Source organism: Miscanthus floridulus, chromosome 16 (assembly GCF_019320115.1).
Source record: "Miscanthus floridulus cultivar M001 chromosome 16, ASM1932011v1, whole genome shotgun sequence".
NCBI classification, from domain to species: Eukaryota; Viridiplantae; Streptophyta; class Magnoliopsida; order Poales; family Poaceae; genus Miscanthus; species Miscanthus floridulus.
This window is the reverse complement of record NC_089595.1, coordinates 91,227,978-91,243,335: the sequence shown is the minus strand read 5'-3', so window position 1 is coordinate 91,243,335 and position 15,358 is coordinate 91,227,978. Positions and strand designations below refer to the sequence as shown.

At 48.2% G+C, this 15,358-nt stretch overlaps 1 protein-coding gene across 1 annotated transcript; it reads right to left on the bottom strand.

The window, feature by feature from the left end:
* Positions 1–8,558: 8,558 nt before the first annotated feature.
* Positions 8,559–9,812, bottom strand: LOC136513561 (RING-H2 finger protein ATL66-like). The gene has a single exon (XM_066507539.1). It carries the CDS (start codon positions 9,565–9,567, stop codon positions 9,001–9,003), a length of 567 nt encoding a protein of 188 aa, XP_066363636.1. The 5' UTR covers positions 9,568–9,812; the 3' UTR covers positions 8,559–9,000.
* Between the last annotated feature and the right edge of the window lie 5,546 nt (positions 9,813–15,358).

Sequence of the window (15,358 nt, the reverse complement as noted above, 5' to 3'; positions counted from 1 at the left end):
ACGTGGCAACTCTTGCCGCGCTACCGATCTTGGCGCGGCAGATCCATGGCGCGACAGAGCCGAATAAATACCGCGTGGCCGGCCGCCCGCCCGCACGCACCCTGCCTGCCCGCCTGCCGCCAGCGCCGCCAGCCGTCGTGCAGCGCCCGGCGCCAGCGCCCGCCCGGCCTCACCCGCCCGACCACGCCACGCCCGGCCACTCCCGCCACGCAGTGCCCGCGCCGGCCGGGCCACGAACGCCGGCGCGTCAAGGCCACCCGCTCCTAAGGTACCTCCTCTCGATTTCATATATTTGTTTGCTTATTATTGATTTAGGATAATTAGTGATTTAGGATAGTTAGTAATTTAGGATAGTTAGGGTTGATTTCATATTTTTTTATTATTATTGATTTAGGATAGTTAGTGATTTAGGATAGTTAGGGTTGATTTCATATTTTTTGATTATTATTGATTTAGGATAATTAGTGATTTAGGATAGTTAGTAATTTAGGATAGTTAGAGTTTTATGATTGGTATTGATTTATGATAGTTAGTGATTTAGGATAGTTAGGTTAGTGAATTTATTTATGATTTACGTAGGTTTGAGGTTGTGTGTTCTAGTATAGTTAGGATTTTGGGTTTAGGGATTGTTTATGTATTTATTATTTGGTTTATAGTTAGTTATTTAGTTAACGATTTTGGGTATAGATACTAGTTTACTCTAAACCCAAAAGAGTTTATGTATTTTAGGGATTGATTATGTGTTTATTATCTAGTATAGTTATGATTTTGGGTTTAGGGATTTAGGATAGTTAGGTTAGTGATTTGTTTGTGAACTCACTAATGTTAATTTAAATTTTGTTAATTTGAATACTCTAACGCTTTGTTTATCAATTCGTAACAGGATGGCTCCTCCCACGCATCACCCGTTGTACCCCATTCTTGAGGTGGAGTACGACGACTAGCACTGAGCACACATCTTGAGTGACAATGACGCAGAGGTGTCGTTGCCTCCATTGAGGCCCCGCACGCACACCAGGGCGCACCAGTGGGATGAGCGTTATGCGCCGTACATACGGCGTGCCGGCTTCCTCGAGCTTATCCGTGTTGTCAACCACGGTCTTTCGCCCCTTGATCCAGCACTACTTACTGCAGCTGTAGACAGGTGCGAGTGCATTCTTTGTACGTAAACTTTCTTCTAACAAATTTGAGACAACTAACAGTCGTTCTATTCTTATAACAGGTAGAGGCCTGAGACTCACACGTTCCACCTACCTTGTGGTAAGATGACCTTGATGTTGCAGGACGTGAAGGCTATTTTAGGCCTTCGGTTGGGGGACTTCCAGTGACAGGGATAGTTGACAACGATCACTGGAGAGAGCTGGTGGCTCAGTTTACTTCCATTCTTTCACCGGACGACGATGCTTCCAAGAAAAATAAGTGAGTAATTCAAGCCTATTTAATACTTGCATTGCTTTCCTGTAGCCATGGGGTCTCATTTTATCTGGTCAATTTTAGGAAAAGTTCTGGGGTTTCGTCGTCTTGGATCACGGAGCACTTTGATTACTTAGACCCATAGGCTGAGGAGGCTCTAATCGACAGGTTCGCTCGTATGTGGCTCTAGCACTTTCTTGGTGCTTTCCTCTTCCCAGACGCCTCGGGCAACACAATTAGCTGGATGTTTCTTGACATACTACGACGGCCATGGGAGAACATAACGACGTACAGCTGGGGCAGCGCAGTCCTGGCATGGACGTATCGATAGCTATGCATTGCCTGCCGTCGCACCTCAGAATATGCAAACCTTGGAGGTTGCTCGTACCTACTCTAGGTGTGGTGTTGGGAACAATGGCCCGTTGGGAGGCCCCCTTAATAATGGTTTACCGGTAAGTACTTTGGTTCACTATATTTTTGGAGGCAGTTATATATGAATTCATTATTAATGGCTAATTCATTATCGTGTTCAATGCAGCGATAGAACGGGCAGGATACACTCCCTATAGCTCTGTATATCTGGACAGAAGCAGAGTTAGTTAGAGGGAATACGAGGCGCAAGTATAGGGAGTACACGGATAGTCTCGATGTCCTGACATAGCACCAGGTTACGCTCTCTTTACTATCATACTTGTGTCTTGTTCGATGTACACTATATCACAACCTAACTCAATTACAAAATTTAGGTGCATTGGTGTCCTTGGGATGCTCCGGAGCTCCAGTACTATCTCAGTCCTGTCATTAGGGACGAGTCAGACGAGTATCGCTGCGACGTCCCTCTTATTTTCTTCCATGTGGTCGAGATTCACTTGCCCATCCAGGTCTGCAGACAGTTTGGGAAAATGACAGACTGCCCACCACCGCTTTACTCCACCAACCAAGAATTGCATGGGTGCATTATCGATTAATAACAATGCTACAATCCAGAGGTATATGGTACAACTAACATGGTTTGTTGTAGGTATGACCGCAGGAAGAGGTACAAGACCAAGGATTGGCGCGTGACACACAGCTCGCGCATCCATTTGTGGCAGAACAGGGTACGACATCCGGTCCATGCGGGTCCTCCACACGACCAGCACACCTTCGATGAGTACCTGCGGTGGCTTCACAGGTCTACGAGGACACATATCAAGCCCCCGTACACTGATATGGCGATTGACGAGGACTCGGAGGAAGATGTCATTGAAGATGTGTACGACGTTATCACTAGGGAGGACACATAGCTGAAGAGAGCCCCGCTTCAAAGATACGTGGTAATATACTTGAATGGTATAATTTGTTATCCTTTTGGTATTAAGTATGTGTACTAAAACTGTCCAACCGCATTTCTATACCCAGGCGACACAATTGTCAAGGCTGTCCAACGAAGCAGCGTTCCGGCTTTACGAGTCTAGAGGTCAGGGGCCAGGCGTTCTCGCGGCTTTTGTGGAGGTAACATAAACTTGTCCGTTCCGAAAATATTTCTTTAGTGTATATGCATTTGGGTAATGCACTAACTTTAACGTCTATTTATGCAGAAGGTGAAGAAGAGCTGCAGGAAGCTAGCTCAGAAGCTAAGCTGCATGGACACTCCTTATGAGGAACCGCCACTCCCGACGCGGTCGGGTGCCACGTCTTCAGCCTCTTTGATGACACCAGCCGGCTCTTCTTAGCAGATGACAGGTGCCACTTCCGCGGTGCGTACACCACCACATCATAGCGCTGGAAAGGACCCTGCAACTGAGGACGACGAGGACGACGATGACGACGACCCCCCAGGCTTCCGCAGATAGCACGACCAGTGGGACGATTGGCCGCAGCACGAGATCGACATGTCTCAGCTAGGTGGTGCCCCGCTTGGTACCTAAGGAGCCTCACAGGTACTATCAAAGATAGTTTATTTAAATACGTTGGCTCCATAAACTAACGATTATAAAGAATTATAAGTAATCGTGCGTATCATATACTTGCAGGGTACGAGCCATACGCACCGTCGACGCGACCATACCGACGTTGGCTACACTCTCAATGTGTTGCCAACAAATCCGAAGAGATAGAGGCGTCCGAGGGATCCTTATACTCCTGAGTTTTAGTTTGTTAGGTCAAACGAATATTGGCGTCCGAAACTTGCGGGGTTATTTGGTTATGTTATGTCAAACTTATGTCAAAACAATAAAAATGTTATGTGGCAGCTTGTCAACTTGTGCACGGACTTTATTTATCTGTTTCATATCCGTTTCTTTGCGTCGCGGCAGCACTGCCGACGAGATTAAGTACCAACTAGTTCGGGAACCGGCAGTCCCGGCGTATCTCGACGCCGGTGGCAATTTTTCATAATCGATTAGTTAAATTGGTGGTTAACCGTATTATGAAAGATAGAAAATAAATCATTGGTTTATCAAATTCTCTATTCGGCCGTGAAAAAAATTCAACAAAAGATAGAAACAAATCTACTATTGATTTTACGTCAAGCAATACTTAGAATAACTCCCACTATCAGCGCGACGCGTTCGGATTAAACCGTTCAGGTACTGCCGGCCGGGCGGCGGGCGCAGCGGGCAGGCGGGCTTGCTGCTCGGGCAGGCGGGACTGGGCGCGGTATTTATTCAGCTCTGCCGCGCCACGGATCAGGGCGCGGCACTGCCGCGCCAAGGTCGGTGGCGCGGCAAGAGCTGCCACGTCAACGGTCACTGAAACCGGTCGTCGCCACGTCAGACCTCTGCCGCGCCACCATGCATGGCGCGGCACAGGCATTTGGCCGCGCCAGGACAATAAGCGCGGCCAAAAGTGTTAGTTTAAAAAAACTTGCAGCGTTAGATTTAAAATTAGTTATAAAAAAGTATTAAAATTAAAAAAAAAATCCTGACGGCCGAGTCAGAAGCCCATGTGAGCTAAGAAGGCCGATAAATGGGCTACAACGGTATAACCTGGCCCACAATCTAGCCCATTCCACAATGCTTCTGCGTCCGCGCCGCTCCGCCTGTGCGCGGTCTCGCTGCTCGGTCGTGTGGTGATGAGTGATGACTGGTGTGGTGACGAGCGGCAAGGGTGCGTGGTGGCTGGCGGTCACCGAGGCAGAGTCAGAGACAGAGACAGAGACAGAGGCAGAGGCAGAGGCTCGTGCAAACAACATGGCGATCGTCCCGGCGTGTCTTCCGGCTCCTAAAAATCTCCAATAGTTTTCGAACGTCAACTCGGAAGTGAGCATGGTTACGCATCCCGACCACCTGGATCCGGATTTCTCTTTAAAAATTCTACTCGAATTTGGGTACGTTGGTCTGGTTTCTCGTTTTTCTGGCGTGCCTGGGGAAATTTCCAGGCGCCGGCCGACGGCCGCTGCACTACACTGGCCTAAGCAAACCCTGGCTCTCATCAAAAGCGATCAGCTGGGTGCACCTGCACTGGAGCCACTGGGAGATCATGATTGATTAGCGATAACCCCATCCTGTCTATCCTGAGCGGTCTCCTTTTTTCAAATCCACACGCATGACATCCAGCAGGCTGAATTTAAATACTGCGTGCTGCTAGTGCACTGTGGGGCAGATAAGGAGCACGACTGAACATCAGGTTTGATATCTCTCACCTTTTTCGCCGGAGAAATAATATCTCCTGTTCACAAAAAAAGAGGGAGAGAAAGAATATCTTCGGCAGAGTAGCTGCTATGCTACCTTCTACTAGTTTGTAGTTTGCCCTTCCAACTCCTTTCTTGGATCAGAACGAATGTCTCAGTTGGGGGAAAGCAGGAGACGGCATGACGATGGACATGAAGTGGAATGCATGCGTGAAAACTAATCAAGCCGAGACCACAAAAGAATTGGTCAAGTGCTGCTGTGTGGCGCCACTGTTCGTGATAACTCCAAGGATCAAGATCAAGCCAGTATATAGGACATCTCGAACTCCATTCAGAGTCCAAGTTGCTTCGAGAACCTGCAAGTGGTAGTAGTGCTGTCTAATAAAGTTGCTTCATGCCTTCGTCATGTGCAGATGTGCACGTACCTTGTGCCTGTGACAGCCATGAAAAATCTTGGCAATTAATTAATTCCTCAAAAAAATCTTCACAATCAAGGTTTTAACATGTTGTCTCTGAAACCTTATCTATTACTACTCGTAGTATTAGTTGCTAGTTGCTACCACTACAAAAAGTACATCAATTTTTTAAGAAAATAAATCTGATATCATGGCCATTGTTTTTTTAATAAAACTACTACACCCCTTTATCCTCCTTTTCTTTTGCCATAAACAAACCCACCAGACACGATAGGCCGCGTCTTACTTAAGGATGGCAACGGGATGTACCCGTCGGGTATCGCTAGAACGTTCTTTTTCTCGCTACGAAAAATTCATTTCATCCCCGTCCTCGTTAACTGTCTCGGGTATAGATTCTTGTCCATCTCCGTACCCATCGGGCATCGGTCAGGTAACAGATACCCGATGGGTACTGCATACCCGATAAACAAGGATACTTGGGGTCGCAGCTTTGTAATCGAAGACGTTTCTTCTTCACCCGGGTATAAGTGTCGGAGTCTCGGAGATGCCGAGGAGAAGGAGCGAGGTTGCGAGGAGGACGAGCAAAGGTGGCTGAGAGACCGAACTGAGGAAGCGAGGGGCACGAGCGCTCGTAAGGCAGGCGTGCTTGTGCTGCTGGTGGAGATGGTGAGGAAAATTTGAACTAGGGTTCCTAGAACACACAAACTATATATATGATTGTTCAGATTTAGGCCAAAATACCTATATTGAGCTTCTTTGGGCCTAATACTCGCATGACAGCTCAAATAGTCGGGTTCCCCAATGGGTAACGGGGACGGATAAACAGGGAACGTTCCCATACCCGCTATACCCGTTGGGGATGGATTCTTGCCCATTTAGATGCTCGCGGGTAAAGATATGATTCCATCCCCGTCTCCTAATGGATCAAATACCCGTCGGGTATCGGGCCCGTTGCCATCTTTAGTCAAGCCCATTTTAGAACGTAGGTGGAGACATGAAAGCTTGCTATAATTGCAACTAAGCACTAGCCGCCTTTTCACTTAGTTGTAGGGGTTCGCTCAAAAAAAACTTAGTTGTAGGGGCTCTATGTCAAAACCAATAACCTAGAAACTCTTTTAAAATCTTGTACTAGAATAGAAAATAAACAAAAAAAAAGAATAGAAAAGAAACAATAGTGACTTGTCGGTTGCCACGGCGTTGCCTGCGCTGTCGCGGATTCGGGCACCTCGTCAAGGACTGCAGGCGTAGGACTGCTTCGACCCCGGCGGCGGTGGGTGCCAACCTACCACGGTGCTCTGCTCGCGACGACCCTACGTCCTCCCAGCACGCGCCGCGGTGCGAAGGGTGTCGCACCGGGGCCGTGGGGGCGCCGGTGGGAGACGACGACAACATCGGCGACGCAAGACTAAGCCGAAGGAGATCGGCATGGGTGCGCCTGCCGACCACGTTGACAGGGCACCTACTTCTACTGCTGCACTAAGCTTCCCCAAGCTAGATCCGGTGGCGCTGGCACTGTGCGTGAGTGCCCCCCCCCCCCCCCCCCCGCATTGGTCATCTCTTTCGACCCGATGCTGGAGGAGCTCGCCGCCTCGCTCGTCGTGAGCCGCACAATGAGAGCACCAACAACTGGGTGTCTGTCTGCTACGACAGCCCCTCTGGAGGTTGAAGCTCCAGTGGCGGACACCTGTTCCACGGCGACGGCTGCTCAATGGACGACAGACTTGTCTCCGATGTCGTCAGTGCAGGGGCCGCCACAACCCACGCCACAACGACTGGGAGCACCCGGCGTCGTAGAGGGTTGCACCACCCCCAGCGACGCGACGCCCACACCACGCGAAGCTGCCCGACGTCTCGCACGTTTCACTGAGGAGGTGCAGCTCGAGCGAATGACGCCACTAATCGCCAGCCCACCCAGGCAGAAGGTGGCAAACATAATGCAACCCATGCTAAAACGGAGTAGACGGATTGCCGCTCAGCCGCTGGTGCACATTCCGATCTCCAAGCGGGGCGAGGTGCTGCTCATGCGGAGGATGGGCTTTGCACCGCTGGCAGGTCCAATCTCATCCGCGTCCAAGAGAGCTTATGACGACTTTTACGCAAGGAACTTGACGTCGAGCGAAGTGAAAGCACTGGACGAGCTGTTCCCGGCGACCACTGCTACGACTGGTAGAAGGCTCTTCTCGGATGACGGAGCCGAGTCGCGCGGCCATTAGCGGAGACGCACAGCTCCGTAGGTTAGTGCGCTGCTCGTAGTTCGGTTGTTTACTTTTATGTAATATCGAAGTTTGAAACAGTCTGCTAGGAAGGTCCAGTCAAACTGTAAGACCTTCTAGGGCGCTCATTAGAAGCGTGTCATGTGTATGGTTAAACTCTTCTTCTTCTTAATTATAATGATACGTAAATCTTTTGTGTATTCGAGAAAAAAAAAGAAACAATAGTGAAGAAGATGTTGAAGAAAAATCTCTATTTCAAAATCTGCATAGACGGTTTGATGGCTTCGTGATGTATTTCTGGTCGCGTATTTAGAACCAAAGAAATAGAAGAGTCTTCCAATTGAAATAGTATCTACAGCAACTATCTGCAACCCATACAGGTGGCACACATCATCATCATCGAAGAATCCTCCCAATGGAAATTCAGCGTTCTAAAGTTGGTGCCCCTGCCTGGCTTTGCATGTTTTTTTTGCCGGCGTTGGTCTCGCCCTGGCCCTTACTAGTGTTTGAAGAAGAACAAACATTTCGAGGATTCCTTTTCAGTGTGCCGCAATCTCGGACGTCCTTTGTGCGCTGCCCTGTTAATTTGCCGAGTTGTGTGGTCTTTAGACTTCATTACTTGTGTTGTTTTGGGCCTTTCAGTTGTGCCTTTCTTTTCGTTTACTGAAGTTGACCCAGTTGTACTATTTTCTTCCTTGTAATGAAATTGTAGTCGGCAAAGCTTTTGCTTTTGTCGGAAAAGAAAGAAAGAAAACATCTCAATCAAGCAACTTGTTTAAATGTGTCCAGACCTCTCTAGCTTTAGATATTTCTTGAATTAGGAACACCCAACTCCAAAAATTGTAGGAGCTGTAGTGTACCCTAAACCTTGACCCAAATAAAGAAGAACAACACCATCAAGAGTACAAAATCTTGATGCCAATGCATTTTTTTTTTTCAGAATATCTTCATCCCTCCACCTCGGAGTACATCTTACACCACTTTCCCCCTGCACTGGTTGGAGAGTCTTGGCCACAGAGAAAGTTACAAACAAAAGCCTCCCCGGCTTGGTCAGGTGACCCCACGCCGGCCGCCAAACAACTCCTCGGAGGGCAGGGGGCACGACACGCCAGTACGCCACTGCATTTTGCGACGCCATTGGTGATCAGGCCTAATAAACCAAGGCTTCTTTAGTCTTTACAAGCGCACTCACAACGAGTAGATCTGACGCTGTCTTGGCGGCCGCCACCATCACCATTAACTAATGCGCGCGCTGATTAAAAGCCCGGGTCTCGGGGGACGCTGGTAGCTGGGGCCCTCTTGTCATGTGAGGTGAGGATGGGAAGTGCGTGCCTGCCATTGACACTCACACGGCGTCGTTGGCATCGGCCTTGGCGGCGGCGAGGAGGAGGCAACGGCAGAGCGGGCAGCTGGGCTGGGACCGGAGCCAGGCGTCGACGCAGTCCGGGTGGAAGCAGTGGCCGCACGGCGGGAGCTCCTTCACCTTCTCGCCGGCCACCAGCGCGCTGATGCAGATGGAGCACAGCGCCTCCGCCGCCTGGTCGTCGTCGGCCTCGGCCTCGGCCTCCCCAGGGATACGCGGCGGCGGCGACGTTGTGGGCGGGCGGTACAGCTTGACGGGCAGCCCGCGGATGGCGTCGGCGTCGAGGCCGGGTAGCGACGCCGCCGCCGAGGACGAGGAGGCGTCCGCCGCCTCCGGGTCGTCGGCGGGCGCGTAGCGGTGGCACCTCCAGCGGAGGTACAGGCAGAGCGCGACGAAGACGACGACGGCGCACAGCAGGCCCACCAGCAGCGGCACTGTGCGCCTGTGCACCGCGAAGTTGCTGTCGCCCACGTCCCCGTACCGCCACCGCGTCACCACCTGCTGCGGGATCCCGCCGCCGCCGCCCGCGGCGGTCTCCTGCGCTGCCATTGTTGTTCCTCCTTCCTCGCCGGCGCCAACCGCACGCGCACGCGCAGATACACCGCTGGCACACGCTATATATGGCAGAGGGGCATGGGACGACCGACGACGGGAGAAGCAGAAGGAGCGTCGTCGCTAGCGCTCGTGTCTGTGGTCAAGCTAGGCGGCCGGGGCGCGGGCTTCGCTGCCAGACGTGCGGTGTGTGGCTCGGCGAGGTTGGCGACCGCGCTCGCGGTCGCGGGGGTGGCAAGTGCGATGGGTGTGGTTTATAAAATTTGAAAGCGCCGGGGCCGTCCCTTTTAAGGTTGGCGAGAGGGCGGAGGCTACCGCGCCACTGCCAGCCGTAGTGGGCGATTGATGAGAGCGCCCGCCGTCAGCCAGTGCCCAGTGGGGCAACCAACAAGCCCCCAAACTGACGGCCAGATTGCAAGGTGGCCACAACGAATGAGCGCCAAGGCCACAAATTACAGTAAGAATCTTTGGAACTTGATTAAAGTTGGAGCAAAACCATAAAATACTTGGCTCTAACAATATTCCCGACTGCAGTGAGTCGCCGGCAGCCGGCGACCCGCGTGCCGACGGAACGGGACGATCGGGTCTCAGCGTGTAGTCCAAAAGATTCGGTCGCTGGCTAGCGTTTGAATCTGTAACAGTCATGGTAGACATGTAGGCGTAAACAATCTAGCCTGTGCCTGTTCCGCCGTGGACCAGGGGTAATGCATTCAGACGAACAATTCTGACCTCCGATCCATCTCCGCTGACTCATCAATGAATCGGCATAGGTACCACGCATGTGTACATGTACATGTGGACGGGCGTTCGATCGAGGTCGCTGTCCGTTGTGCCTACAAAACGGGAGCTGTCCAAGACACGACGACGGACGACGGGGCTCAGCACGGTCGAATACGACACGCAACGCATGCAATACGCCGCCGGATGGATGGATGGATCGGAATCAAGAACCATATATATTTTCGGGCTTCGGCAAAGGCTTTTCATAGATGCGTCGTGGTCGACTCGTCGTCGTGCGTGTGAAAATACATCATAAGATTATAGGAGATACATATCCTATCTAACTGAAGCCGTGATATTTTCCTTCACCCGCAATCCAAGCCTGGACGCACAACCAATCTTCAGGAGATATCAATCAACCAGATATTGCGGTCATGTGATCATATTGGATATTCTTAACATCCCCCCTCAATCACAACTTATCAGCGATGTTGAGATTGTCTCTGAACATGACCATTTGCTTCTCTAGAAGAGGCTTAGTGAGCCATCGGCGATCTGATCCGTAGTGCTGATGAATCTGATGTCCAGGCGCTTTGCTGCAACTTGTTCGTGCACAAAATGAAAATCGATCTCTATATGCTTGGTGTGTGCATGAAATACAGGGTTAGCCGATAGGTACTTTGCGCCAAGATTATCACACCATAAACATGCTGCCAAAGGATGTGGAATACCTAACTCATCAAGTAATTTTTGTACCCATATTATCTCTGCAGTAGCGTTGGTCAAAGACTTGTATTCAGCTTCTGTACTTATCTTGAAACCGTAGGCTGTTTTCTTGCGCACCATGACACTAGGTTGTAACCTAGGAATACAATAAAGTCGCCTGTAGATCGTCTGTCATTAGGGCAACCAGTCCAATCAGCATCCGAAAAAGCACTTATAAGCATAGAGTTAGATTTTCTAATTTTTAACCCTATGCCGATGGTTCCTTGTACATATCTCAATATTCTCTTCACAGCTTCCCAATGAACGGTCGTCGGTGAGTGAAGGAATTGACAAACTTTGTTGACCGAAAAAGACAGATCTGGTCGTGTGAGGGTGAGATACTAGAGAGCTCCAACAATGCTCTTGTATCTGGTTGAGTCCTCCACTCCTAACCGAGTGCCACTACTGACTGAAAGCTTTTCGGTAGTATTAAGGGGTGTTTTGACGGGTTTACACAGCTACATATTAACTCTCTTGATGATATTAGAAGCATACCGTTTCTGTGTCAAAAGCAATTCACCTTTCTTTCTTTGAACATGTATGTCAAGAAAATAGTGAAGGTTCCCGAGATATTTGATTGCAAAGTCCTTCTCTAAATCTCGGAGAAGAGCATCCACTACTTCCTGTGATGAACTGGCCACAATTATATCATCAACATATACAAGCATAAAAATGACATGATTTCCTTTCCGATAAAAGAATAATGATGTGTCAGCTTTGGAAGAAACAAAGCCTAGACTCTAAAGTTTACCACACAACCTAGAATACCAGGTCTATGGTGCTTGTTTTAAACCATACAGGGATCTGTCAAGTTTGCATAACTGATGTGGTTTGGTCTTATCTTCATAACCTGGCGGCTGTTTCATGTATACCTCTTCTTCAAGGAAACCATGCAAGAAAGCGTTCTGAACATCGAGTTGCCTCAAACACCAATCCTTAGACATAGCTAGAGAGAGCACAAGACGAATTGTGGCTGCTTTCACAACAGGACTAAAAGTATCCTCGTAATCAATGCCATATCGTTGTTTGAACCCCTTTGCTACTAGGCGTGCCTTATATCAGTCAATTTTCTCATCTGATCTTCTTTTGATTTTATAGATCTACTTGCAATCTATCACATTTTTACCATTTTGAGGTGGAACTAGATGCCAAGTTTTATTCCTGATCAATGCATCAAATTCAACATCTATAGCACGCTTCCAATTATTATCGACTAAGGCATGTTGTAAATCAATAGGACCTTCAGTGGTGACTACTAACTAACCATATCGAATAGTTCCATCAATGTAAATTTTTGGTTTGCGTATACCTTGTTGTAGACGTGTGGTGGGTCGCTGGAGAGCCGGTGCTGCAGGCGATGTAGAAGATCCGGTGGGTTGATCTGTTACTGGCACAGAAGATCCGACGAGCGAAGATCTAGTGGGTTGATCTGTGGCTGGCGCAGAAGATCCAACAAGCGGTGAACCCAAGGGAGATTTTCCACCACCGGTCAAAATATCCTGTCCCCCCGTTCACGGAGCCAGGCGAGGTGAGTTCGAGACAGGTGGCACACGCGGAGAGGATGCCGGTGGAGCTGACGCGTTCGTCACGAGTGCAGGAGCTGACACCATCGGATCCAAGACCGACCTTGTTGGCTCCATAGTGGAAGGTGCAGGTGAATCAGCCTGGGGATCGCTGCCTGTTCCTGCCAAAACAAAAAATTGCTCGGGGAGCATGAAATGACGCCCGTTTCCAGTCAGATTTAGTTCGTTTGACGCCGAATTTTTTTTCATGTGCTGCACACTTAGACATAGGGTTAGTTGTAACACCTCGGGTGCTTTAAATACTAAAACCTGCCATGTCATCATATGCATTGTACATCATTTTGTATTAGTGAAAATTTTGATATGCATACACTAAAACAAGTTTACCTTTATGTTATATGTGTTGACTTGTATAGCTTGAATTGAGTTAAAAATCTTTGTATTGAATTGAATTTCCGAAAACCCTGATTTTCAGTATTTAAATCCTACCCTGAAAACCAAATTAAAAATCTAAGCACATTTTGGGGTTGAGCCTAAAAGCAAAAGTGTAGAGCTTGTCGAGTTTTACAAAGTTGGTTTTTGGAGTTTTCAAAGTTGTTTTATAGAATTTGAAGTAATTTGAAAAGGCGTAATTCTTTAAATGTCCCCTTTTTTAATTCAAATTTGCATTTCAAAATGTAGACCGAATTAGGGGGTGGTTATAAAAGCAAAGTTGTAGAACTTTGAATTTTGAACAACTTTTATTTTTGGAGATTTTTGAGTTGTTACATAAATTTGGGAGTAATTTGGATTTTAATTCGAATGGTGTTTTGGTAAATAAGTTGAACAGTGCCATCGGGCAGCTGTCACCGTCGGCGATCTTCTTTCCGCTTCCAGGTGTCGTCGTGGCCATCTTTGGCTTCGCGCTGGCATGGAGAAGGCCCCTGTGTGGCTTCTCTTTGCTTCCTGGTCGCGTTTATAGCCCAGGTGTCATCGCCGTTCTTCTTTTCTCCTCCTCTGCTTTTCCAGTCGCCGCCGCCGTTGCTCCGTTGAGCTTTGCCGTCGCCGTAGCGCCTTCTCATCCTTGGCAAAGCACCGTCTGAGCTCCGCTTGTTCCTTGTGCACCTAGTCCTCTAGCCCTTGTTGCCTGATTGCGTCGGGAACCGCCGTTCTTTGCCTTTCTTCCTCGCGGCCGGCAGCACCACCGTCGAGCGAGCGCCGTCGTGGCCAGCGCTCTACAATGAGCCTCTGACCTTGCGAAGTCTTGCTTCAGCTTCGCCACGATGCCGTGGTGCTTTGTGCCTGGTTGATTGACTATCTTGTCCACCGTAGTCACCGGATCATCGCCGTCGTCGTAGCTTGCTCCGACGTGGTTGCTGTGAACGTCGACCAGCGTCTCCGTTGATCCTCCGGCCCTGCTCCTTGCTCAATCGTGTTCAGGATGAGCTACTGAACATTCCTGTGCAGTTTGTTTAAGCTCTACCGGTCTCATGTCACTGGCGTAGCGCAGCCGTGCCGTCGTGGCCACCATGGCCGGTGTCATGCTTGGTCCTGGCCGTGTTTAGTCTTGTTTGTGCCACCAATCGACGCGTAGGTGTGTAGGGGACGTGGTGGTGCTCTCGCTGTCGCCGTTGGTCTCACCGGCGGCGAGAAATTGCCGATCAGCACCGTCGTTGCCGTGGTCAGCACGGGAGGAAGGGGATGACAGGTGGTGTCAAGGTGTCAGTGACTCAGTGTTGAAAATGGATTTTTCTATTTTGCAGATTTGAATGAATAGTGATAGTTTTTGTTATTTTTGTATAGAATTAATTAGAGTTCCAAAAATTATGAAAATTTTTGTGTGACCTCTCTGTCATGTATATTATTTAGGAAAAATATGAAATGTTGTTTTTCAGTACTTTTTGAATGTGATAAAAATTGCTCAATTAATTAATAAATGGGTTTCCATGATTTTTCTAGGCTTATTTAATTATCCAAAAATTATAAAAATTGTTTTGCCACTTAGTTATCATGTGATGAACATTTACAAAAATTTTGAGCTCAATTGGAACAAGTTGATTTATTTCATAATTTTGAATTAAATAATTAATTCATAAAAGCAAATAGTAACCTTTAATGATTTAGGTTTTGTTTGAATTTTGGATTGAGTGATGACCTTGGGTCATTAGTTGGTAATGATCCTTGGCAATTGAAGTAAGTGTTAGAAAAAAGGTTTAGTTAGTTTTGACTTGTAACTGTACCACGAAGGAAAGTTGTATTCAAGTTTTTAACTTTCGCATCCATCATCAAGCATCATGTTTTATATCTCGCATCATATTAAACATGGCATTGTTACTACGTGTAGTGAACGAAGGTGAGCACGTGGTAGTTAATCAAGTTGTAGAAGAGGTTAATCCGTCTGTTGATGTTGGGTTTCATAATTGTGGAACGACTCCGGAACCAGACTTTTCCGTCAACGAAGGCAAGCCCCGGATGTATTTAAACCTACCTTGTGTTTTATAAATTTTTATCGTTTTTGCTTTTATATACTGCATTAAGTGATTAGGAGTCAAGTGGAAACCTAATTGGTGTATTACCAACCTTGTTTTTCCATATCTACCTTGTTACCAATTTTAATTCATAAATGTCTAGTTATACTTAGTCATGCTTAGCCGGGTGATTACCTGTCACCTATGAGTTTTAAATAGATCTTTGGTTACGCTTGGTTACTTATGTTATCATGAGATATGAGCATGTGAAGTAATAAATCTAGACCGGACGGACTCGGTGTATGGGAGCCACAAGACATGGAGGTCTTGTGA